The sequence below is a fragment of the Lipophrys pholis genome, assembly GCF_963383615.2.
Source record: "Lipophrys pholis genome assembly, chromosome: 2".
Taxonomy (NCBI): domain Eukaryota; kingdom Metazoa; phylum Chordata; class Actinopteri; order Blenniiformes; family Blenniidae; genus Lipophrys; species Lipophrys pholis.
The window spans coordinates 24,663,277-24,690,850 of NC_137636.1; the positions used below are offsets into that span (position 1 = coordinate 24,663,277).

The 27,574-nt window shown below is 42.1% G+C and overlaps 1 protein-coding gene across 1 annotated transcript in view; it reads right to left on the reverse strand.

Moving 5' to 3' along the window:
- Positions 1–3,094: 3,094 nt before the first annotated feature.
- The window catches only part of adamtsl3 (ADAMTS-like 3), a 149,598-nt gene continuing 125,118 nt past the window's right edge, over positions 3,095–27,574 (reverse strand). The window contains exons 20-32 of the mRNA XM_080458097.1: positions 26,429–26,582; positions 19,457–20,200; positions 19,096–19,336; positions 13,775–13,899; positions 11,513–11,650; positions 10,489–10,671; positions 10,134–10,259; positions 7,634–7,888; positions 6,538–6,721; positions 6,030–6,234; positions 5,838–5,941; positions 4,916–5,130; positions 3,095–3,716 (exon numbers count right to left, since the gene is read on the reverse strand). Of these exons, the coding sequence (XP_080314223.1) occupies positions 3,604–3,716; positions 4,916–5,130; positions 5,838–5,941; positions 6,030–6,234; positions 6,538–6,721; positions 7,634–7,888; positions 10,134–10,259; positions 10,489–10,671; positions 11,513–11,650; positions 13,775–13,899; positions 19,096–19,336; positions 19,457–20,200; positions 26,429–26,582 (2,787 nt within the window). The 3' untranslated portion in view covers positions 3,095–3,603. The remainder of the gene's footprint in view (positions 3,717–4,915; positions 5,131–5,837; positions 5,942–6,029; positions 6,235–6,537; positions 6,722–7,633; positions 7,889–10,133; positions 10,260–10,488; positions 10,672–11,512; positions 11,651–13,774; positions 13,900–19,095; positions 19,337–19,456; positions 20,201–26,428; positions 26,583–27,574) is intronic.

The window sequence follows — 27,574 nt, forward strand, 5'->3', positions numbered from 1 at the left end:
GCGTAAATGGGATCTTAGCTTAATATAATCACAAAAGAAAAAAAGCTCCACATTGTGATCAAATTGCCTTTATTCCTTTGCTTCGTCATGTAAATCATGTTAATGAGTCGTTGAACCACCTCATGTTCTTCTGTTAAACTTCGTCCACGAGCACAAAGATCCTTTCACTGCTGATATAGTCTATATGTTTGCTTGAAACCTCTACAACAAATGCCTGTTACTGAGTAGTCTTTCAGATCGGAGCAAGAAAACATGAGAGATTGAAAACACATGCAAAGAAAAACCAGGCGAGTGGCAGCAAACAAAGCCACCCAATCGCCATGTACAGTACAAGTGCTTTATATGCCGTAACATGAGATAGAAAGACACCTGAACCATGAAAAAGTAAGAAAATAAAAGTGTCACACAATCTACACACTCAGTATACAGTATTGCACTCAGGACACAGTATATACAAGACATTTTACAATGCAGCACATCGGTAGAATAACCAACACAACGGTAACATGAAGAGACCCCAAGACAAAGTCAATGTCGTGCTGGTTCCTCTGGAGCCGACTGATCCTCACCGGGAACATTGAACTTATCATATGAAACCGTCCAAACCGTCATGGAAGACAATCATAAAGTGTCGTCGATGAGTGTGTGGAAGTGAACTTCTCTGTCGTCAGTGACCCGTGACCACAATCTCAGTACCTTCACACGAGGTTAAAGAGTTCACTTCCGTTTCATGTTTAGATTCTTGCTATTTTCTGTGAACAGGAGAAGTTCACCAATCTTAAAAACACACACTGTGAAAAAAATGATAATCTTACGGACTGTATTTGTCAGGCTTTCAGTCGAACTCAGTTTTTAAACTTGATAAAAGACATCAACGTTCGTCATGAATCAAACTTGGGGTTGCTTAAGTTTTGAAGCTGTTTTATCTAAAATCAACAGTTGATTTCATCTACTTATCTTCAATCAAATAAACAAACGGAAGATCGAATATTAAACTAACAAAGTTCAACAGATCGAAGGTGTACTAATAACCAAATGTACAAAAGTGCCATTACAATAATTCTACATCCTGCACCTTTAAAACTTCAAGCGTGTCAAGTTTCTTTCATGACAAGAATGGATAAACCATCTTAATTGAGATCTTGACATTTTGTAAAGATTTTAATGTCTGGTAAAAAAAAAATTATTCAAAAGCAAATTGCAAACAGTCTGCCAATACTTAATCCGAATAGACTGATGACATGTTTTCATATTCGAACAAAAAACAAAGCAAATTATCTTTTGGAAATTTGAATTGCTATTCGTGTTTAATGCCTGTTTTTAACGTAATGGAGGAAGATTTTCCCAGTGAGTCATGTGAATGGGCCTCAGACTCAATCTGAACTTACAGGATTATGGTTGTAGAGGACATCAGTACGGACAGCACATCAGAAAAGCACTTTCATTATTGTTATTCCTCTTTCTACCAAAGCTCTTTCAAGCACTGTATAAAGTTGTAGATCTCCCATTAAAGTTCAGAGCCAGAAACATTAAAATACTATTAGAAGTGTGAGATGAAGCTTTGTGTTGCATAAAATGCTTAAAGAGTAAAAAAGCTGGATTCGTACCCAAAGAAACCCGACAGAGGGGCAGGACAAACATGCAAACTCAACAAAGAAAGGCCCGTCTGCCAGCAGGTTGAACAATATCCACTGCAGCACAACACGAACACTAAGCTTCCATCTGACTGTGGCTTTGCTCTGATCCCAGCTTGATTTGTGTCTGTAGATTTTGGACCCCAGTTATCACCTTTACAAACCTGTTGATGTTGAAATTTGATCTCAGACACGTGAGTCTTTGTTAATTGTCAACGGTCTCCTCTGACGCCTCGTGGTTCAGAGCTCCTGTACAGCTCTATATCAAACTAATAGAAGTATTTCAACATATAATCCAAACACAGATTTGCCTCAACCGGCATTGTTCCTCCCCACACGGATAAATCACATCAAAACCTCAGTACTGAACATTGAAGGACGCCAGCAATGGACACAACCAAAGGTTTTGCTTCCTTGTCGACGTTCAATCTGCTGATGAAGCAGGTTTTACAAGTAGGGGTTTAAGAATGTGATTAGAGGGAGTGCGAGTTTCTTTAAACTTTTAACCAAAAAGGGAGCAAGAATTCAGTGTGCCTACCAAACGTTTAGACTTATGTTAACAGCTTCTCTTTGGGTGAGTGAAAACCAAAAGGGACACATTTCATTTTTGAAAAGTTGGAAAAGCTAAATAACCAAGAAAGTCATTTTTTTAAGACTGTGTCTCAAATCTAAGTTCTTTTATTTTGTTATTATGGCTTCAAATCTGGTCTTGTCATGTTCTAACTCGCAGCGGTGGTGTGGTCATATATACCGGACATTCATTCAATGCTATATTCATTGCCATTGGAACACCCTGAAGAGTTTTCTCAAAACATTTGTAGGAGTTTGTGGAGTTTCTGAAAATAGCTGCAGTAGGATACAGCGATGCATCACTCCTGAGCTCTATATGTCACTTGCACTACTGCTTGTTAAGTCTGCTCTCCTCCTCACAATGTATCATGGTGCACCTAAAGAAGGAAGGGGAAGTTAAACTCATCTGAAGCAAGCAGTGGATGTTCTGCACAGACTGTCCAGTAAAACCATTGAATAGATTGGGAGGAAGATCAAACACGTTCATGGTTTGACCTCCAGATGGTCAAATTAAGGTGCTCAGAGGTCAAATTTAATTAATATTTCATCCAAAGAATCTACGGGTGTTCACTTTGACAGTTATGCAGCTGTTGCTGGCAAATCTGGTCAAAATCTGGTTCCTTTTAGTATAAATAACATGAGACACCAATTTGATTAGCTCAGAATCAGATTTGCCTTAAAACAAATGAATATGCTTGTTTACAACATGTCGCAAAGTTGCAGTGTTATCTACCAATTTCATTATAATTGCATCTCAAATTGTCATAAACAGGAATTTTCTGCCTTTGTTTTCATAGGAGTCGCTTATATATATATATATATATATATATATATATATATATATATATATATATACCTTGTGAGCTACACAAATAAATAGAGGAGCATTTAGAGGAACTGAAGTTTGTATTTTTTTAGCTGCTGGAAAAATGACCCCCCCCTCGTTTCAGTAGTGGAAAACATTGAGTTAATAATTACAAACCAAATACAAATTCTTTTTTTTTTTTACAAGACAACAATGGTGCAAACTTTACAATAAACAAAAGCATTATGATTTTAGTTGGTGTGTGTGTGTTTTTTTTTTTGTTTTTTTTTATCTCAATGGAAACTAAACGTTCTATCTTTGTAGTAAAGTCCAAGAATTTGATCCACATAGTGAACACTCATATTCGTAACAGGAGGTTGGGTCCAGATCAGATAATAAAGCCCAGTTATCCTTTCATCTTTTTGGAGGCTTCGTTCAGTTTCCTTTCAGGAAGAGAAAGACTCAGACTGAAGCTCATCCACTTGGCATGTGTGCAGTTCTTCCAGCATCCGCTCACAGATCAGATCTGTACAGTCTTCAGTCGCCTCATGTCGTCGCTCCGTTCAACACTGAGTTCATGACAGCTCCTTGCCACTAGGTGGCGTCCTGTGAGCACGACCCACAGCATCTCTGTTTGTACATGTCCACATGGCACAGCCTCAGTCTTCTCACCACACTGCAGTACTGGGTGCTGTCCTTGCATTCGCCTGCATGGAAAGAAAACATGTGACCAACCAACCAAACATGTCCCACATCTTAATTTCGTGCTACCCACTGACACTGGGGCCAGCTGTGGATCAGTGGCCAGAGTGGGTTGTCTCCTGGCCAAAATGTTGAAGGTTTGATTCCCTCTCACTCTGACCACGTGCTTCAAGACATTGAAGCGAAGGTTGTTCCCAACTGTAAAGAGCTTAGAGACAGCTGACAAGTGAAAATGAGGTAAAGTCAATTCACTGTCTTGTGGGAGCCTGTGCAGGATGGTCCTCATCAAAAGCAGCAGCACATAATAGCGTCTTCCTAAAAGTCTGTTTTATTGGAACAGGTGGTTTTTGATTTCCCTGAATGTGCCATTGACCTCAGTTTCCCTCTGCTTTACTGTGCTCCTTCTTCATTAGACCAACCTGTTCTGCAGTGCAATCGTGTATCTTAAGTACTGTAATGAAGTCATTCTGTCGTTTTTAATGTAAACGATTAATTAAGGCCTACTCCCTGCTGAAGACTTGACGTTACATTTAGAGGCCGGATGAGGACGCTTTAGGAAAAAACAAGACAAGCAAAAAGACCAGTAAGACTGAAGGACACGCGCAGGTTAACTCGTGAGAAAACCTGCAAAGCTGCAGGATCAGACATCGTTCAGAAACAGGCACTGTGCAGAAAACAGTATCTGCACATATCTAAAGCAGACACTCAAGGATTATCGGGATTATGAACAAACCACGAGCCTACTTTCTATAGAAGTATATACAGAAAATCAATAAACTTGAGTTTTGAATGTAGAACTTGAGGAAGATACTTTCACACTTTGAGCAGTGCCGGTTCACTTTCCATGAACATTCACACACTCAGAGTGATGCTGTCAGCTGCCATGAAAAGTTCTGCCACATCATTGGAAGCAACTTTAACATATGGACAGGGCGATGTGGGGAATTGAGCCGCTAACCCGATAAGACGATGGCAAGATGACCAACTCTTTGTGTTTGGTGTTGAACATCTTTTGTATTTCCCTTCTATTTGTAAACATTCAGAAGTTAATACAAGCATGAATCTGCTTCCAAACCTTTGACATATTCAAAGGTTTCAGTCAGGTCTAGACTTTTATGTCATCGATAGAGACAAATTGTTTCTCAACTTGTGTAGCCTGTACTACCACAGAAGAAGACCCTGAGCGTCATTCACACAGACTTACTCCCACATATGGTGGCGTTGCAGTGCTGCCAGCTGGACGGCCGCTGCAGCCAGGCACAATGCTGCTCCGCCAGAGTCCGCCCACTTCTGCGCTGAACACAGTCCACCTTACGAGACTGGAAGCCGCTCCCGCAGACGACTGTGCACGCTCGCCACGCTCCAGGGCGCCACTGCACATCACACAGGTCTGAGGAGCAGTTGCGTACGGACACCGGCCTGAAAGAGAGTAACAAGTGGAACTGAGTGAGGAGCGCAGTGATCCCGGAGCCGTGAAGCTGCTTCGCCGCCACATTGAGAAGAGCCAGTCCAGGTGGTTCAAGCAGGTGATCCAACTCGTAAAGCCATCCATCCATCCATCCATCCATCCATCCATCCATCCATCCTGGAGCCAATCCCAGTTTACTATGGGCATGTTTTTATGACGAATTTATAGAAGCTATATCTGGTAGCTGAAACATGGATGTTCTGCTTGGCAGCGGGACTCAGGCAGTAGTGGCAGATTTTTTCTCACCCTCTCACCCTAGAGGGTTTTTAGTCTTGTTTGTAGATACATTGGAATGTTTAAAAAGCAAAGGATACTGGTGATTCTTGAAAACTAAATGTTAGTCCTTTGAAAATACCAAAAAATGTTGATTGTCAGAAGCTGCTTGTTCTAGGTCACCTCTGATTAGTGCTGTAGTACTCAAGCCAAGACCAGTCTCAAAACCTCATTTTCAAGGTCTTTGTTATGACTCGGTCTTGCCTCATTAAAGCCGTGGGTTTGGGACGTTCTGGTCTTGATGTTGACTCGGTGTCGGGTTAGGTGGTCTTGACTGCATCACTCCCTCTGATAGTAATTTAATTCAAACACGACCACTGATGACCTACGTTGAAAGGACATGATACTGAGTCACTAGTTCCCAGTAATATGAGCTTGTAGATACCTGCTGCTGAGGTCACAGTCCGTGAAGGAGGAGCCATTGGTATGTTGGCAGGTGACAGATCTCTTCTGTACAGTGGTGGTGGGACCTAAACACCTTCCTGAACACTGGAAATGAAAGAGAAGCATCAAGTTTACAATCAACAGTATATTTCCTGTTGATGTGGAACGGGTTTGACTGAGTGTCTGAACGTACCTTCCCCCAGGAGCTGGTTACCCAGATGGGGCAGTTATTAGCGGTGCACTGCTCTGTTTCTTTCGGCCGGCTCGTCCTCTCACAGGCCGCTGCAGTCAGAGTCCTCACAGCACCTCTGGCGTCCAGCTGCTGACAGCTGACCTGCCTCTGCTTCCAGCCGCCTCCACAGGACACCGAGCACTTCGACCACTCGGACACCAGCCACCTGAGATCAACAACAGAACCGTAACGTGGAAAACAGCTTTCTTAATGACATGCTGACATTGCATTGTAAAGAGTTACAACCAACAATTTACACTTTTTGTAAACAAGAATTCATCACAACATTTCTTGAAGTGTTTTTAGAGGTCTTTTTTAAAAATAATTTTAAGGAAGAACTCACAACAACTGATTTTTACAAATGGGAGACTGAGTCAAAATTACTGTAAAATGGACTTGTGTGTTTTACTGATTGGACAATAGGCTTGTCACTATTAACTCCAATTAGCATTAGCATTAACCTGTTTACCTTGGAGGACAGTCCTGTCTGTTGCAGGGGACTGGTGAGGTGACGGGTTTGGGTATGTGTTGACACATGATCGGCTCAACGTCTTTACCACCCACTGTGACGCAGCGAATCCTCCGCAACCAAGCTCCCCTGTTCCCACAGGAGGCGCTACAAGTGGTCCAGTCTCCAAAACGCCAGCTGAACTCTGTGGAGCAAACAACATCCAGATACAGATGATCCATGAACAACAACAACAATAACAACAAATGAAAGTCCTTTTGGAAGATAACCGATTTCACCATTATCAGAGGATTTATTAAAGCAAATACACAAATATACTGTTCAGATTCTCAATTTTTAATAGTGATTTTCAACAGAAAGTTGTCTGAGCAAAGCAAAGACAACCGTTGCAGTCATCATATAGTGCATTACAAGTACAAAACGGTGACGTGAGTAACTCTGTGAAAAGCCTGAATAAAGCACTTTATCTTCCCATCAAACGGCCAAATATCCAGGGTGTAATTTAGATATCATTGCAAATGATCTATCCATAGGGAAAACTGGAAATCTGTTGGTGGAAGCAGTTTATTCAAAAAGCGATATCACAGTATGTTCTGCAACATTTATGTTTTTAAATTTAGTTTTCATAGCATCATGTTATTTATGACAGTGGCTTAATAATACTTCAGACTATTTGAAGATGCTGTATAAATAGGGCACTGAACAGTGGGACAGTGGTTAGCGCACTGGCCTCTTAGCAAGAAGATCATCGGTTTAATCATTTATTTTTAACACTTTTTCTGCACTCATTTCTGTCCTTTAGCGGCCTTCTAAATAAAACAATAAAAGCTTTGCAGAAAGGTGTTTATAATGGACCCTTGGATGACCCTTTTATCACATCTGCTGCATTAAAAATAAATATTAGTCTGAAAGTAGCTTATAGCTGATATCATGCATCGCTTTTGAGTCGCGCTTGTGAGTGCATATGAATGGGATTCACTCTGAATATTTTATTTCATGGAAATTTTGATTTAACCTTTTTTAATAGCTCCATACCTGCAGAAGTTTATATATTCACATTCTCTACAAATGCTCACAGGTCACACAGACGGCTCACCTTCAGTGTGAATGTAAATCCAGGCTGAGAGTTTTTGCCTGGTGCTGCTGACGGACGTTTGACATCTGTAGCGGCCAGAAAACGTCACCTGCAGCGTGTTGACCTCGAGCACACGACTTCCCACCAGCATCCGGTACTGCAGACCCTGACCAGGAGCAGCATCCTGGTTCTGAGCTTTACTTGAAACCTCTTTCAGGGTCTGGTTGTTGTAGTCCCAGCGCACAGGCAGTTTGTGGTCAGGAAGCACCGGGCAGCCTGTTTAAAGACACAGACTGATTACACATTTTTATTCTGTTTTGTTTTAATTAACTCTCAAAATGATGAAGTGAATCCATTAGTTTAACACATGACTGCATTATTCATAAATATGTAGAAACAAATACAGAAGCTGCTTTATTTCCAAGCAGTGTAGCTAAAGATAATTTTGTCCATGAATAAATCTGTTTACATGATCAGATTCATGAAACGTGTGTGCCGCAATTTACATTGATGTATTTACTTTATTTCCTGGTAAAGGTATAAGAAGTTGGCCCAAAGTCAGGGTTGCACTCTCGCCTCAGAGAGAAGGTCCTCAAGCCTTTATCCCACAGTCCAAAGACATTAGTGTCCGGTGAATCAGTGTTTCTAAATTGAAGGATACAAGTGTGTGTTTAGTGGTCTGTCTCTCTGTCCAGGTTGTGTCTTGTCTGTAGTGTCAGTTGGAGTCAGTTCCAGCCTCCCATGACCTTGGTAGCAGAAGGTAGGTGGACTATAGAAGATGTGTGCATGGCTCGAGATCAGAGGTGAGCACTCCTGCCCCTGTTTGGCCACAGCGCAGCATGAATTTAATGTCATCTTCCAACACACCACAACCTAATCAATGTGTCGTAATATGAAGCTCTGTGGAAAACCTTCATTTATCTTCAGAAAGATGAACTTAACACTTTGGTGTTTAGTTAACTTTTTTTTTTTTATAAATCAGGGTTGTCAAACGTAAGGCCCATGGGCTAAAACTGGCCTGCAAAAAACTCCAATCCAGCCAAACTAAGCAAATTGTAAAGATTTAAAAAAAAAACATTGGGTTGTTTTCCAACAGATTCCGTAAGAGTACTGGACACAACACAACACTGAGATCTGAGCTGAGATATCAGTGATGCTGCCATGAAAGATAGCTAGTTGCTATTACACTATCCTCAAAGCCAAGCTGTCAGGGTGAGTTTGTAAAAACATGCATAATGCAACAGCTATGGGATAAGTTTTTTTTTGACATTTCACTGTTTTGTACCAGAAGGTTTCATGTTTATTCACTTTTATTAGGAACTGTCTGGTTTTGCAAAGATAGACATTTTTGTCATGTACACTCTGCACCACAACAAAGAAACACTTTAAAGCTTAAATCTAAAGCTTATTATGGCACTTGTTTACCATTCTGGTCCACTCAAGATGCAATTAAGCTGCATGTGGCCCCCGGAAGTAAAATGTGTTTGACACTCCTGTTGTAATTACCCTTCAACAGTTTTGCTATAAAGGACTGTATGGCCCGTTCTTTAATGTGTATTTCAGAAAAGTCGAATCGTTATTTTGTTGTACTGATGTCTTCAGCACTTCAGTGTGCTAAAACAAATTTTCCCAATGGCAAAGAAACAGCAATGTATTGTGAAACAAACCACTCATAATGATCAGGTGTATTGAAGCAGGAAACTGTTCATTACTGAAGCCTTCCAGGAACACCCATCCAGATATTCTGATCCACAGAGCCTCTATTCGAACTGTATGCATCGGGAAAAAGAGGTTTCCTAAATAAACCTAAACTCAGTAAATATGTATAAAGGTGTTGTAGGTACAAGCCAGACAGTTAAATCATCATCAGCTTGTGAGCGAGAAGAAGGTGAATGACAAAAAAACACCCTGCAGGTTTTACAGCCTGTACTGAGATCAGTGAAACAAATGGGCTTGATTCTGGGGTGTTTTTGTGCAGAAGTCATGTTCTTGTGGCACTTTCATTAGGTTTACTCTAAAGATTGATCATTTAGCTGGGAAAGGCTTTCCTACCTCGATATGAATAATATTAACCGCTCAAAGTTTTATCGCTAAAAGAGGGGGTAAACTAATCGGGGAAAACATTACACTGAAGCCTACTAACAAAAATATACATTTTCACAGAGAAACATGTTAGCAGAGCCAGTTGTTCATTCTTCTGGACTCCAGACTTCACATTTTTATTCATAGAAAAGTCTAAATATTGTTGGACTCAATTTCAGTTAGAAGTCGCCGTGCGCCTCACTGGAAAATAATTGCATTTTTCTAAATTATATTTCTTTAGTATTTTACTGCCTTGTTTTACTTTCCCCCACATTTAAAGGTTATTTCAAAGGAAGTAAGAATTTATTTTCCTCATATCTCTCGTTTTATCTCTCAAAGCTGTTAATGTGGTTTATGAGGCCATTTTTAAAGTCTTCCGTCATAATAGAGTAGAGGAGAACGAGTGCGTGTGTGTGTGTGTGTGTGTGTGTGTGTGTACCTATACGCAGGATGTCCCCCGGTTTGATGAAGACATTTGTACCACGAGGTGATGCCATGAGGACCCTCCTCCTGTTCAATTCCTGTGACACTGGAGGAACCCTGATCTTTGTAGCTGGATAGGGATCTGTGCACAAACAAGCAGAAAAAAAGTTGGTCAAATATGAATGTGCGCGTGTGTGTGTGTGTGTGTGTGTGTGTGTGTGTGTGTGTGTGTGTGTGTGTGTGTGTGTGTGTGTGTATGTGTGTGTGTGTGTGTGTGTGTGTGTGTGTGTGTGTGTGTGTGTGTGTGTGTGTGTGTGTGTGTGTGTGCTGGATACATGTTAGCAGAGTAGGTGTTCAGTGTGTGGACCCACCATAGACCTGCAGGACTGTGGAGGCCGTGGACTTGCCCGCGGCGTTGGTGGCAGTGCAGCAGAAGGCACCTTGGCTTTGCAGCGACACATTTTTGATCCACAGAGATCCAGATGGCAGGGAAACAGTTCCGGCTTCTAATGGACCGCTCTTTCTGTGCCATGTCACTGTGGGCTGAGGAACACCTGACAAACAACAAACACACCAATGGGAAGTCTGGGCAGCAGCTGGTTATGAATCAGCTTAATAGAGGGCTGAATGGTTGAAGTACAGATTGAGCGGAAGCCGATTTTGATTATGGAGATTGATCTGAGCGCAAATTCTGGCTTGGTCAACTTGCAGCTGCATCACCACATCAGACTACACATCCACATCTGAAACTACTGGATACTGAATGATGAGCCTGCAGCATTTGCCTAAATTTGACAGCTCGAGCTGCTCGCAACGGTGTGGTGAAATACTACTTGATATGGTGTAACACAATCACAATGAGAACACATGCAGCTTCCACTCCTGTTTTTATTCCATTTTATATTTTGGAGCTGGGTGGGCAGATTACATACTGTAGGATTTCCATCAAGTATTCAGCACCACAGCTCTGCAGAATGAACAAAAGCTTATTTTCAGTATTTGGGACAAAGAAATAACCGTCACTATTCTCTCCTCTGCCACTCCTCCTCATGTCATTTTCACTGATGAATTTTACAAGGCTCAAAAGGAAAGAATACATAAATAATTAACATAAAAGGCCCAGGAAGTGTGTTTGCTGATGAGATTTTAATAATTGCCTTTAATTTTATGCAAAGGAAATTTGAATGCTGTTGGAAAGAAAAGCTTTGTTGAAGGCAATTAAAATGATTCCATTATTTATTAATTGGAGATCCAATCACTACCTAAAAAAGAAGTGCCTTGACTTGAGTAGTTACTCAGTAACTGCATACCTGCAAAAGTATATTGCTGTGTCAGTTTTAAATACTCTGGATGGATGATGAGTGGTGATTTGCTTTGTAAATTGAGGTAACGTACCAGTGACTGGACAGTCCAGAGTGAGGTTGGTGCCAGGCCGAACGTTGACTCGTCCACCAACTGTGGCGCTCATGCTGTGGCCCAACACCACCCCGAAGTCAGAAACGTTCCTCCATGACATTGCGATGGCTGGAGGCTCTGACGGTTCAGACAAAGAAAGGGTGTCGGTCTTGCACTTCAGTTTGAGCCTCTCACACCGAAACAGGAAAACACAAGAAGGCGTTTCCATCAATCTGCTTCTAAATGTGAAGTTTAATATGAAATCTCATCCTTTCATTGGATTCTGTGCCTTTTAGCAGCTAAAGTAACTATATTTTGCTTCTCTGGAAGTGATTCAAAAGCCTAATTGCTGTCGTTTCAAATGAAAAAAAAAGTGGGGAAAATAAAACATGAATGGAAGAAGTTCAACAGTTCTGGGTCTTTTCTTTTTTACAACTTTTTTTTTTAAATAAGTGAAAGTTGTGATGACAAGTAGGCCTGTTTAGCGCTTGTCAATATTTTCTTCAAACATGTTTTTGCTCTACTAACAAAGGCTTCCCTTGAGTTCTGGTATCAGGATGCTTTTGGGCATAGCTATGGCTCAGTTGGTGAAGCAAGTCATCTACATCCCAATTACACTCCCAATTAATGGACTGAGCCCCTCGCATGGCCGCCGTCTCCACTGGTGTGTGAATGGATGAATGTGACTCACATTGCAAAGCACATTTTGGGGCTGTTAATCTGTGGAAAAGCACTATTATCAGTGAAACCCAATTACCAAATGTGTAATGCCGGGCACAACATATCGCACTATTTTGGGGGGCAGTGATGACTGATAGGTTAGAGAAACCGACTTGGGATTAGAAGTTCACAGGTTCAAATCCCATAACTGACGAGTTACTACTGTAGGTGACTGAGCAAGACCTTTGACCCCCATCAGCTCCCTGGGCACTGCACTGTGGCAGATCAATGCTAATTGGATGTATAGTTAAGGTGAATTATGAATAAAACAAGTTAAATGCAGAGAAGAAATTTCCCCAAGAGGATTAACAGAGGATTTTTTGTTTGTTTTTACTGGACGATCAGTTTCTTAGGGCTGGTAAGAATTCATGGGGGGGGGGGGGGGGGGGGTCATAACACCCTCTATACAACAGTGGGAGAAACAATCGTGGCGCGTGGGACTAAAAACAAAAGTGAATCTGCCAAAAAAAGCAAATGTAGGAAGATAGATAGATGGAATATGACTTCATAAAGGCAGCGGACAAAATTAGAGCTGATTGCAGCTTTTGAGGTGAAAAACGGACGAATGACAGTTTGAAACTGTGCAAACTGAAGGAGCACATGTTTAACAAACACTGAGACGCTAAACCAAAAGAGTTTGTCCTCAGAGAAAAGGAACTCACCGTTACAGAATATAACAAAGAAACTGCAGTTCATAGACAGTGTGTTATGAGGCTCCTTCAACTTTTTCTTCAAGGGTTGCCAAGGTTTACAGTAGTAAAACTTTAGTTCCCTCAAGGAAAAGTTTGGGAATCACTGTCTTCGGTCATCTGTTTGTTTTCTGAGGAGAACTAATGAAGACTGTTTCTTTAGAATATTTCAAACATCTTCAATGGCTTTTCACTAAACAGAATTTGTCTCTATAAATTGCATGCATTTGTCTCATATATTTGAACTGTGTCTGTACTGGCAATAATACTGAAACTTCACTGCAATGTGTCATTTCAGTGGAGAACAACTCCACACCCACACGTGCTCATGATGCTATCTGTTTTATAATACTGAAGCCTGACTGCCAATGACACAAACTGATTTCCCCATGAAAAAGAGCAGAGAGAGTGAGAAGAGCTCAACTCTGTGCTGCATTCACACAAGCAAACAATGCAAAATGAGGAAGGTGTTTCATTAATAGATTTCATTTCACTTAAAAAGCCAGTTGCAAGCAATATTGAAAGAATCTTTTTTTAAATTACGAAAACGGCACTTTATCTATTATTAACTACAAAAAGCAAGAACAAGAGGTTGTTGTTATTAAAGTTCTTGAAGCAGTAAACAAGATAAATCCCACTGTTTTTGACTTTTACTTACTTCAGCTTAACGTTCATCAAAGACGCTTACTGTCAAAGTGTTTGACTCGCAATTATCTGAATAGTTCAGGCACTGTGGGAAGCTTGCTTAATTTGTTTTTAATCACTGTGAGGAACCAAACAAGTTTCCTGTTTGATAAAAGGATTTTGTTTTATAAACCCAAATTATAGAATGAGAGTATAGTGTGGGAACCACCTGCCAGCAGGAGCTGAGAAGCCTCTGAGTCGGAGCCATGTCTGTTGGCAGCTCTGCACTTGTACTGTCCTCGGTCCGACGCTCTGGGCTGAAGGATGTGGAGGCCAACGACATCCCATGATACCCTGCAGGTGATTTAAAAAAAAAAAAAAAAGCGTGCTGCATTATTGTCTGGCTTTCAGTCCAACAGACCGGTTAGGACCTAAAATGTTAATTACTTTGAAAATAGGACAGCTTCAACAGAGGAGTAGGAATCAATAATGATGTGGATGTCAGTGCAGAAAGAAGAGGTAAATGAACAGACCCAAACCCAAAGAAAGTGATACAGTAACTGAAGAGCAACAGACAGAAAAACACAGCAAAAGTTATTTATTGTTGATTATCTCACTGAGAAAAGCTTGTACATAAACTGCACACAGGGAAGACCAGAGAGAGTCACAACATTTTGAATCCATTTAGGACAGGTGTGTCAAACATAAAGCCTGTGGGCCAAAACTGACCGACAAGAAGCTTCAATCAACTCATAAAACCAGCAAGAATATTGTAAAAATTTCAAAGAAAACATCGATTTTTTTTTTTCAACAAACAGTATAGCGGACACAACCCAAAACAGCACCCTGAGCTGAGAAGTCTTTTATGGCAGCATGAAAGGCAGCAAGAACTTAAAATATAGACATTTTCATCACGTATACTCTGCGCCGCAACAAAGAAACGTTAAAATTTAAAGGTCAATATGGCACTATCTCAAGATGACATTTTGGCTGTATGTGGCTCCTAAACTAAAATGTGTGTGATCTTTAGGTCAATATCTCTGACATTTATAAGCTGATCACTACAAGACAAACTGAAAATGCATCTAACGTGGCGGTAACAGCTCTTGGCGAGAAATCTGACATTGTGAAACTTGTATTTAGGTTGATAATGATGAAACTGAGGTTTTTTTTTCTTTTTATGACTGCATATTGGCAACGATTTGCTTGAATAATGTCTGAGCTGGACAGTGGTGTAGCAAGAGAAATGTTTAGTAATTATTACTCAACAATTTCCCTCAAAGATTTCAACAGAATATAACTGGACGGGATGTGTGGAGGCTTCAAAAACTAAATCTGTTTGTTTTCTCGCTAAGTTAGTTAACAGAAAGTAGATACGAGCTAAATTGTTGGAGTGTGAAGCACAAGTGTTGGTAAAGTAGCTCACTTTCACCTCGGCTGCTGTTGCCACGAACAAGCTCACCTCAAAGTTAAAACAACTGAAACATTTATAACCACCGACAGTTGAAAGGAATGACACCGATGGTCTATTTATCGTAGCACGTAGTCGTGGGTGGGATATGTGAGGCAGCAAGTGAACATTCTGTCATTAAAGGTGACGTCAGGAGGACAGAACGGTTCAAGGATTCGATTGAGTTTGACAAAGAGGCAAATCATGGACAGACGCTTGAGTTCCTTAGAAAATGCCGTTCTTGTGGAGTGTTTCTGGTCTGCGCAGGTCACGATCGATAAAAAGTGATCCAAAGATGGAAAAGCAGTGAGAGTGTGCACACCTTCAGAAGTCCATACCTCGATGAGTGAGAACTGTTCAAGCAGCAAAAGTGGTACATGACACAATAAGCTTCGGGTGGTTATATTGTTATGGCTGATTGGTGTAAACATTCAGGACACATGAGAAAATGTTTTAGGTTTGAGAAGCTTAACTACAAAATGCTTAATGCTTTTAAAACAACCACAGGTGACATAAAACAGTACTTAAGTGACATTGTACTCAAAAATGATAACTTACAGTTTCTGTTTTAGGATGCTATTTTCCAATTCTATAATAATAATTCTACAATATTAAGTTTTATATCAAATTGTAACTTGTTCCCGATTGGAGAAATTAGCATGACAATAAGTGTTACAGCTGCACGGAGACGGTATACAGGATTTTATACAAATTATGGTCATCTGAGCACCTGTGAAGTCTTTTTTAAACCTTTTCTTTAGCATAATATGATGGAAAAAAACTATTAAAGTTATTCAAAGGTCAGCTTCTGTACAGCATTTTGCTGAGAGGTATTTTCTCTTGTTATGACTGATTGTAGTTGTGTACTTCACAGCTACAATATATTAAAAAACAAAACCAAAAAAAACCAGTCAGTGACAAATGTGTGCTCTCCTCCAAAGCCCACAAGCCTTATAAATGCCAATCAAGTGTCAAGTTTTGAATTCGCAACCGTGCGCTTGGATCAAAAGAGCTGCCTGACATTTTGGTGAACGTGCTTGTTTGTCATTTTTACCCAACATCAAATAGCAAAATCGATCTTTTTGTGTGTGTTTGGGGGGGGGGGGGGGGGGGTCATCGTCTTGTGTTGCTGTTTGCCCTCTAATCTTTTTTTATTTATTAGTGTTTGTTATTGGAAATACTACAATTGATGCACCATAAGCTATATATCCTCGTTCTATTTTCCTTTACAATCAAGACTTCAATTAAAATCTTCTGTCTGGTAAATTTACTGACCCGATCACTCGCCAAGTCCCTCCCAGAGCATCTCCATGACAAACCGTGCCAAGACTGAAACAGCCGGTTTGAATTTGTTACCTAATGATACCATGTAGTCCTGGCAAAGTCGAAGCCGTAAAATTTAAGAAATTAAGAACGGGGCATGTTGTGTGAGCTATTGGACCAGAAAAACTCTCTGCAGCAGTCAGTCACGGTGTGATTGACATGTCCTGGGGCAAAGTGGTGATGGCTTCCATATGCAGACGGCTGCTGCCAAACATGAGAAAAAGTACCAGTGAGTGGCAGCTCTGAAACCTCAATCTGCATTTCAACAGGAGAAGAGCAAATACAATGTTCTTTTAAGAAGCCGGGCCGTGAATTTCAGCTGAAAAGGACTTCATGATGCAAGTTCCCGATAGAGCACGACGTGAGGTCTGCCTCCATGGTTTTTTTATTTCTTCTAAAGGTCATCAATATTCATCAATGAGACGGAAACTCAGCTACACAGTTCATTTGTGTGCCACTCTGTCTTTCACTGCACCGGCAGAGGCCCGGCGTGTGAGTTCACCTGAACAAATGTGGATAAATTGAAATTTGCACAGTGACCCGAACCCAGCTGGTTACTGTAATAATGAATCCTGTTGTTATTCAGCTTTTATTTACCATTATTAATTTGAGTTCTCACACCCGATTTAACGGAAATACTAAGAAACATAAGACAATTTCAAGTGAAAATGGAAAACTTTTGTTGCGTTTTGTGGGACCGTTTACATGACAACGGTGCTCGGAGCCACTGACAACGCAACTTTTTGAAAACACTTCGACTCCATCTCCGTGCAAATTGGGGAAAACGCAGCTTTTCTGAAATGCAGCCACTGCCCATGTGAGTAGATGGCCAATAACAACGTTTCCTCCAGAGTGTCATGACTGCCAGTCCAAATTCTCCTGGGACTTGGTCGTTTTATAGTCAACAGTCACCATAATTACAATCCAATTTCATGGTCTGTCCATTCGAATATGTGTCCTCCCCTTGTAAATGTTCATAGCGTATTGTCCTCTGCACGCATGTGTGTGTGGTTTCATTAGAAAAACAACTAACAGCAGCAGCTCCAGGCCCTACATGTTAACTACATCTTCAGTGTTTCTGCTGTTTATGTGCAAACGGACATTTTTAAAACGTTGCCGTGTAAACGCAAAACTTTTCTGAAATGAAAACACACAAAAGATGCGTTTTCACTTGAAACGTTGTTTAACTGGACAAAAGAAGAACACTGGAAGTCAACGTTGCACAAAACCACATGAGTCAACTGTGAATACCTCTGAAGGTATGTTGCGCTACATCAGTGGTGGGAATAAATGGGATTCACAGTAAAAGGGTCCATCTTAATTTCTTATTCCTCCATGTATGTCAGTGACATTTTAAACCATATTGATTGTTGGTTCTGTTTAATTCATCTGAAATTGTCCAGAGGCACAGGACAGAGACACACCATTAGAAAGAACTCCTTGCGAAAAACTCAAACATGCAGATCAAATGATTTGCTGAGGTTCCCCTGGAATAAAGCAGAAAGGCTCTCCTATTACAAACTTGATACTTAATGAACTACGACATGCTGTATTTATAATTTTGTGCTGATTTATGAAACTCTGGGGATGCGCTTATCAGTCATCAGTGCTACAAAGACTTTGATTTACACTCAAGATGTGACTGAGAGCAAGTCAGGCCGCACGTTACTGAACCTGATATGTTCAATCATCTTTGCTGGCATGAAAAAGTATCTCAGACAAGAACAACAGAGATTTACAACGAATGACTGTTTCAGAAATAACGACATAAAAGATAAGAGAGAAATAGTGCCACAATAAAGACGATCAATAATATGTGGTTGCTTTTTTTTTTTTACTAGGCTTTGTTAGGAAAATGCTGAAATCAATACAAAGGCGCTGAAACACTTCAAGCTCAATTCTTTTTTTATCTCTTTGACTAATGAATCTCTGCACTCATGTAATGACGTGGGTATGTCACCATGCTTACCTTGATCTTGTACAAAGCAGGACTTTAACAAGATAGAAATCACTTCAGCATTTCATTAGCAGATCAAACTGAAAGGATTCCAATTTTTGGATTGGTGCTAAAAAATACACACAGAGTCTCATAGTGTGGTGGCTGTGTTCACAGTGCAGGGTCTATATGGAAGCAGAGTGAGAGGTCGTCCTGGCCTGAGTCTGATTGATGTGTCAAAACCGATCAAGGACACACACCCACAAAAACACACAGTGGACAAATATTTCAGTTTGTTTTATCTAAAGAAGTAACTGCTTTGAAAAGACTTGTAGACCCGCCATAGTTACAATAACTTGACATTATATTTATGTTAATAGTACTTTTCAAGTGTTCCTTCAAGCTGTGACTGTTTTCGTATATTTATAAAACCCGGATACTATATCTTGTTTTTTTTTTTTTTCACATTTATGCATTAAAAACTAGAATACAATCAAACATAAGTTCTGTGTACTAAAACTGGCCCACAATAGGCTCCAATCCGGGCCGTGAACCACGATCATTAAAATTGGCTTTATGTTGAGATTGTAGTAATCTTTGGTTCTAATTGTTCAGATTTGGAAAAAATATTTACTTTTTCATCATGTAAACCCTGCGCCACAAAAAATATATATATATAAAGGTGAAATTTAAAAGCTATTCTGCTACTATTTGACTGGTTCGGCCCATTCGAGATGAAATTGGGACTGTATGAGGCCCCTGAACTGAAATGTGTTATTTATCCTTCTGGACCATGCACTCATCATAATGTTGTCTGTGTAGTTTGTCTGCTTTGCCTTACCTGTCAGTGCGCTGCAATAGTGCTCCATCTTTGGTCCAGCTGATTTTCGGAGAGGGGAAGCCGTCTGCTGGACAACGTATGGTCAGTGATCGCGTGGCATTGGTGAGGAGGGCACTGTGTCCGATACTGATGTTGATGTCCTTCTGAAAGGTCAGTGGGAGGGTCTGCTGCTCCCTGGCGATCACTGGCCTCTTTGCAACCATTTCCAGGGAGGAGTGTTCGGACCAGTTGGGCAGTCGGTCTGTCAGTCAAATCCAGATACATGAGAATCAAAAGCTTCATCCAAGTGGCTGAATGAGCGAACCAATGATTGAATGTTTTTCAGAAAGCAGAAAATTGAACAAACTCTGTGCAGCATTACCTTTAACGTGTCTTACTCCCTCTGCGGTCCTGGTCCAGAGCTGTGCAGCAGACATGTGGGTCAACAGAGAGTAGATCATTTCTGACGCCTGCTCCTGCTTGATCTCTCCTCTGTCGGCCTGCAGGGTGATATTACTCAACCTCTCCTCCACTCGTGGCTGCAGGGAGGCCTCCTGGTCCCCAGGAGGCAGCAGAGACACACTGACTCTCGGCCAGACCACCTCCAGTTTTGAGTTGTGTCTGTGGCAGCTGGGGAGCATCTCCTCCCAGGTGGGACTCGGATTGGCTGCAGACACTCGGCCAGTCAACTTGCTCGCAGGACCAATAAGCTGAAGGGTGAAGATGTCTGAAGCCGGTCCCGCTACACACTTATACACCCCGATATCCTCTGTGGCAAGGAAGTAGATCTTCAGAGAGCCGGACTTGGTAACACCAAGGCGTTTGGAGCTGGCCAAAGGGCTCCCGTCTTTAAGCCAGAGGATACTGGCTTTGGGGAACCTTCTGACGGGGCATTTGATGACCAGAGAGGTGTTGGGCAGGAGGTAGGCGTGGCCTCCAACCGTCAGGTGGAGGCGTTTCTCTTTCTTGGTCTGGATGTAGATGCGGTGCACACCCTGCAGCAGTGGACACTGTTTGATGCCTTCCTCGTAGCCTCTTCCCTTCACTGGACGGAGCTCCACTTGCTGGACCTGGTTTTTCTGCAGGACCTTTCGACTGTGTTTGGGCCTTTTCTCTTTGGAGTGCTCTGTTGAGAAAGAAAGTGAAAAGTAGGTTCTTGATTTTCTGTGAGATTGTGAGAAATAGCTACAAACACCACAAATATATATATATATATATATATATATATATATATATATATAAATAAATGATTTATGACTGAAAAGGTTTAATTCTATGTGCATGTTGTGTGTGTGGTGTGTGTGTGTGTGTGTGTGGGGGGGGGGGGGGGGGGGGGGATTTGACAAAACTTTACAGAGAAGCCAGATGTAAAACAACATTTTCTCTTTCGAATACACACATCTCAACGTCCATGATGCCTGATGTCTTAGTGTCTTGCCTTCAACATATTAGGAATCGGACCAACAACCTTGAGAATGCACTCTTTATCTCAAAGTTAAACCAGAGCATGGAGCTGGGACGCCACCTTTGACAGAAATTACAATCAATTAACTTTCCATGGTCTAGACAGTGTTTCAACAGACCTAAATATCTTCTTACCCAGAACCTGTGGACACAACATTCAGTCTTTTTCTCTGATCTCTGCTGAGCTCATACAGATTTGATGTCATGAGATTTTATGTTTGTTTCAGAATGAACTGCAAATCATTGAACATGCAGCGAAAAAGCTGGAGTGAAGTCCAGTTTCAGTCTGAGAGGGAACGTGTGTCAATCAATAGGCCTCCTTTTATTTGTCCGCTGTTACCTCCATCAGATAAATCCACACAATACGTCTTCAGTGACCGGAGCGCTGCGGGTCAGTGTGAGTAACGACCATCACCAACCACACTGATTGATGTTCATACTTAGACTGTGAGAAAATGAAAACGAGACCTCCTCCAGGCTCTGCTCGGAGCTCCCAGGTCAAAGAGGAACACGGAAATACATTTGACATCATTAACTCCAATAAAATATTGTGAGAGAAGGTCTGGGTTACAGAAGTTGCTTCATTTGAATGAGGTTAGAAAAATGAAGGAGCAGTTTAAGGCCATGGTGGTTATTACTGTGAGGATGGAGTGAATGAAAGCAGGCTGAGCAGGACAGGACTTCACAGGGACTGAACTATATTTACAACTTAGAACGGGGATTTATCTTTCATTTCTTAGACTTATGGTTTTAAGCGAGTCAAATTGAGACCTAAAAGACATTTTGTTGCAGGACTGGGTCATTAGAATTCAACCTACAGTGTTAAATTAAAAACAATCATTTGTTACCTGAATACTTTTTATATGTTGGATTGTGAAAACCACCATAACAACATACCTCTAATAACCAAAATAACACAACATTTTTTTAAACGTTGATATTTGATTTCTTTTTTCTCCCAAATTCTATTCAAATATGCTGCTCACATGCCGCATATATTAGATTTCAGGTCTCGGTCCAAATTGGTTTTGAAGAGAAACCTCAGAGGGATGACAGTGGGTTTTTAACATGTAAAAATGCTTTCTGAAGTTCAGCTGAAGCCAGTCGGATCCTTTGTCTTGGCATTTGTGTGTGGGATTTTATTCCCAGCAACAAAACCTTCGAGAAAATACCAGTATGTTTCCCTCTGTTGCAGCTGTGCTCAGCAGGACATGTTCTGTGGAAATCCACAAAAGACGCTTTTGGACTGAAAGACTTTGGGTCATTTGGCAAAGTCAGACAGTCTCATGTTAGTTTCAGCTGAAGTGCCAAATTAAATTTTGGACAGAACAAATACTGTGGATTATTTTAGTGGAGTCACTCTTGGAAAGTATTCATGGCTTCATAACCAACAGGAAGGAGGAGAAATGAATCCACTGACAAATATTTCTTATGTAGCGAAAAGCTCCATGTCTCATTGGAGCATCCATAAATAGATGGAAACAAATTAGATATGAAATAACTAGTAACTGTTAGTTTTTCATTTTGATTTAAGTCAATCAAGAGGTTTCACTTAGAAATGTAAAGAGAGATGAGAATAAGGTGAATCTTTTCTATCCATTCATGCAATCCATTAATTTAACGTCCATCCGTCTCCTCCCACCTCCATGATCTAAGTAGGAAAGCTCTTGAGAAGAAACCAGCCCACAGGCAGCTGATGTACAGCACTTTGCTTTTTTTTTTTTTTTTTTTTTTTTTTTTTTTTTTTTTTTTTTTTTCTTTGCCCTTGTCCTGTTCGGCAGCTTGGGCCAACAATATGATGTGATTGAGAGCCTTCGGAGTCAGAACAGTTTTTGGTCTTGCAACAGGGAGAGACCTGGAGTCTCCTCCTGTTGCCTTCTCCGTCAGAAGCTGGCATGGCTGCCGTACACGACCGGGGGGGAACGCACAAAGAGAGAGAGAAGAGAAGAGAGAGAAGAAAGTCGAGGGGGGAGGGGGGAGGGGGGTGGGGGAAAGGGGATAACATACAATGTCCTTGTTGTGCTACATATATTATTTGCAATAATCACACTCATCCAAATACTTTCCAACTGTTATTAGATTGAACCAGCCTGAGCAGCTCTATCTAGACAGTAACGTGAAGCAGGAACATGAAATAACAAAGAGGCAACAACAAAAGAGGAACATGATTTTTAAAGTTTGAGCAAATGATGACAGACAACAAGCAACTTCAGAAGCACCTTTCGTGAGGAGTGAAAGTGTGTGTGTGTGTGTGTGTGTGCGTGTATGTGAGTGTGTGTGGCTTGTCCACTGGGTGTGGCCGGAACTGTTGTGGGGGGACCCGTGGTGACACCCCGGGGTCCGAGGCCACCGCGCCCGGACACCGCCACCCCGGCAGACAGAAGCCCCCCAGGCCCGGGGAGACCCCAGCGAACCACCCCAGAGAGCCCCGCCCCCGCCCAAAAAGCACCCGACGGAGAATGCAGAGAGGAATCCCCCCCAGGCAAGAGGGGCCCACAAGAGAAGGACAAAGGGCACAGGGCCCCAGGCCCCGACCCAAGCCGCCAAGCCGAGAAAAGGCCGGAGCAGGGCCCCCGGGCCGAGCGGGCCGAGAGCCCCCCCAACCCCGGCGGCGAGTCCCACCGCACCCCCGGGAACAGGCCCACCCACCGCCCCCCCCAACCCGGCAAGGCAGAGACGGCCCCAGCCGCCGCGCCCCGGACCAGCCCCGCCCCCAGACCCAGGAAAGCGAAGCCCGGCGCAGGCCCCGGTCGGAGAACAGTCAACTCTACACCCCCAGGAGCCTCATAATCCACCCGCCCCATAACCCCTCCCCCCGGGTCTTGATTGGGAAACCCAACCCATGACCCACCCCGCACACACACACACCCACACACCCACACACACCCACACACCCACACACCCACACACACACACACACACGGAACGGGGGGGGGAGTGATGACTCTCGCACCCTCAGGCCGCCGGCCGGGCCCCCTCCCGGCCACCGCGGTATCCCAACCTCCACCAATCCAACAGCAAGTGGAGAAGGAGCACCGCACCCCAGCCCCCCCACAAGCGCCGCGCCCGAGGGAGCGCGCCCCCCGCACTCCAGCCGCACTCACCCCGGGCCGGGGCGGGACCCCAGCGGGAGGTGCTGGGGGGAGCCACGTCTCCCGCCCTTCCCCTGCCCTATATGTGTGTTGGATGTATGTAAGGGTGTGTTTTTGTGTTTTGAAAAGGTGGATGCGATGTGTGTGTCTATGGTGCGGTGCACTTTGCTTTTGACCCCTTGTACCTGCTGGGACCAAACAGCCCCAGTCCTCAGTTTGATGCGTCACTCTACAGGATGGAAGAGGGAGGAGTGGGAGGAGTGGAGACGTGATTGTTCAGTGGAGGGAAGGTTTCTCTTCATCTGCTCAGCTGACCTGGACCGGACCTGAGACACCATCCTGGTGCAGGACAGTCAGGGACAGGTCAGCACAGCTGGGAGGAAAAACCTTGTATGGTCCATACAACTGGTACAAGGTGAAGAAAAAGCATTTGTTTTTCCTGAATCGAACTGTCAGTGACCTCAAATCCAATGCTCTGTCAAGACTAAAGTAATCCAAGATTTTATTTACCTTGTTCTTTTAACAAGGGTTTCTTGGTACTAGATCATGCATCACTGCCATCTCCATTCCTGTCACGCCCGGCACCGTGGCTGCTACTTTGGGGCGCCGAGGCTCCAGATTCAGTGTCTGTCTCACTCTTCTGTCTTCCAGGTCTTCTTTCTGCTTGCTTTCTGCACCTGAGCCTCAGTCTGCGCTCAGTAACAATTCCGGCTTTAATTATCCTGCTGTTTGCCAGGAGGGCCAGCGGATCCCCGAGTAACTAGTCAGCTCCATCAGTCAAGTCAGGCTATAAACTTGAGAGTGGGACTGCAAATAAATATGAGCATATTTTGAAACACAAATGATGAAAGTATATTTGATGTGTTGGAAAAATATACAAGGAGCTAAATAAATGTACAGTGGACGCGTCAACACGCCACCCCATGTACTGACTCTCTGCTGTGTGTCCATGTGTCCAAACTGTTTAGAGGTGAGAAAAAAGTGTGTGAGACAGGATCTCACAGCAGATGATAGACTTCTTCCCTTCAGATTCAAACAGTGTCACACAGTCAGTTTTTGCTCATTGATTGTTCTCAGCTCTGAACGCCATTCCCTTTGCTCCAATTTCCTCCTCTGCAGAAAATATTTTTGGGTACTGTTGAAGTAAATGCTGCCCTCATACCCCAAGGAGCAATGGTCAATTTTGTCAAATTATTTTGGTTGCTACATAGTGTCTGTGTCCTTTGATGGACTGGCGAACTGTCCATGGTGTAACCTGCCCTCGTCCACAGTATGCTGGGATCGTCTCCAGTGCCCCTCCACCCTGAACAGGATAAGCAGGATAGATGATGGATGGATGGATGGATGGAAGTGTCTGGCACCTGGACTAGCCAGGCAAACAAATATTACTTTGTTGGTTCAGAGTAAAAAAAAAAGGGTAATGGAGAAATATAGTTTTTATTTACTTAATTACTTAGCTTGAAATTTAAAAAAACGGAATCATGATTACCAGACTGACGCAAAACTGACGCAGATCAACAGTGACATACAAATGGTGACACAAACTGCTTTTTATCAAGAGAATTTCTTATTGGGCAAAACTGAAGCCAAGATATAGCTCGGTCCTCCATAATAGTGCAAATTTTTACATGTGGACCCTTTGTTAAAAAAATAGTTGCTGACCCCTGATGTACAATACAGAGCTGAATTAAACTACCAACATCCAGGCAGCCCTTAGAAGCCAGGTAATGTGTATTTAAGGCTGTTACGTTCAGTCAGAAATCCTTTACGTTGCTCTCAGAAGGATTGAGTTCAGCATCACAGTTGATTCCTGTTATTTTCATTTATCTGATGTGCAAACGTAGAAACAAACACCAGAAGACGTTTCTCTCATGCAGCTTTGTTATTAAGTGCACTCATCCTCATATTGCTGCCATGGTATTTAGCTTAAAGCTCTGGTTTATCCCTTAAAGAATGAAAATATGCCTGAATGCATTTTCAACACACTTCCTTAAAATGTTCATTTCAAAGGGTGATCAAGATCTGCTGATAGCTTGATAAAGTGAGGCTGCGGCATGTATACATTTCCCACAGCTCCCCCGGGTAATGACTTACAGCCTCTATATCAGCACGCTGTCGATGGGAATGTTTAATGGAGCTTTAATCGAGCAGATCACAGTTCAAGTTCTCCTCATAGAAAGTTTACATCAGAACAAACAAGTCAACAGCTCTGCTTAACCCGACACAATAAATCACAAAGCACAGAACCGTAGTGGGCTGCCTCGTCACACAAGTATGGACTTCATTCCACTGTAGAGCAATTTTCTTTTTACAAGTTCAACACTGTCAAAGTGCTTCACACAAACTGTGACATTAACCCATTCACATAAATTCATGTAGGCACACACACGCACGCACAAAGCTTGACAAGCAGTAACCCCAATCGATGAAGTCTGCTTTACATTATCCAATCAAATGTTTATGAAACAATAATAAAAAAAAGTTTCATTATACTTTATACTATACTATTTTAATCTATCAGATTAGTGGAGATTATCTGGATCAAAGTTCTCAGCCATGGGTGGATCCTGTCCTCTCTTTGGTTCAGTGTATACAGTTTGTAGCACAGTAGGACCTCTATGCTTATATTCATGTTGACACCAGTTTCTGAGATTAGTTGTGTGTGTGTGTGTGTGTGTGTGTGTGTGTGTGTGTGTGTGTGTGTGTGTGTGTGTGTGTGTGTGTGTGTGTGTGTGTGTGTGTGTGTGTGTGTGTGTGTGTGTGTGTGTGTGTGTGTGTGTGTGTGTGTGTTTTCTTACTGGGGCAGGCCATCATGCGGCAGGTTCGTACGAGTGGTGGTGAGGGTAAACCTGAGCACTGCTCCCTGCCCAGCGTCACCTGTTGGCCCGTGGCTGTCATCTGGAGACACAGTGGCTCCCTGCGCTGGATCCCCAAACCACAGGACACAGAGCACTGGAGAGGACCAGAAAACAAATTCACAAACAGCAAAAGTAATGGATAACGCTAAAAAATCCTGGATTTGGCGTGATGTTTTTTAATTTGCGTTGTTGTTTTTTTGGCAGCTGACTAAACTAAGAAAATATTTTGATTTGGAACAAAAAGAAAAAAATATAAAATGTATTTACAAGAAACATGACACAAAGCAAGAGATATATAGTAAAATATTTTCTGAAAGACATTTTAGCACATTCGTCAATACGCCACAATGAAGACACAGTGAGAGGCTCTATGACTGCAACGGAATGAAAATATCCACTCATGAAACAATAGCATGGAAACTATTGGCTTGCCCAGTATTAATATATACAGTTTATGCACAACTCAACAAACACACGTGCAGTATATTAAAATATAACAATACTGATGAGATCAATTACTCATGGACTAACTAGCTATTGTTGAGGATTGTAAATTAATGAGAAAGATGAGGTTGGCAGTGTTGAAGTCATCAGAATACCACGTCAGAGCAAGAATGTTCCTGCCTCCTGGTATGCTGTGGAGGTCCAATCCATATTCTGACTTCACTTTTGCTCAATGTAAATATCTTTCAATTAAAAAAAAAAAAAGGCTCATACGTAGTTTTTCTCAGTGTGTTTTGGACATGTTGACTTGAAGTTCCATCACTTCAACAAATACTTTGATCTTAGAAAATAAGTACATTATTTGTTGAAGACCCGGAATGGGGGGAAGTTTTTTATTTGAATCAATAATTGACACTGACCTCCTGCAGGCAGCAGCAGGGACAGCTGACGAGCCTTTTATGGCCCGGAGGTTGTCCAATGTCCAGGTCTGGTTTAGCTTGTGATTCTAAAGTACTTGTAAGGTGAGTGTGTGGTTAACGACTTCTGTCTGATAGCAGAGTGAAATACTGACCACATGTCTGGTGTGTAACCTTCTAACTTATGATCAGTACCAGCAGGATGTATGTATGTATGTATGTATGT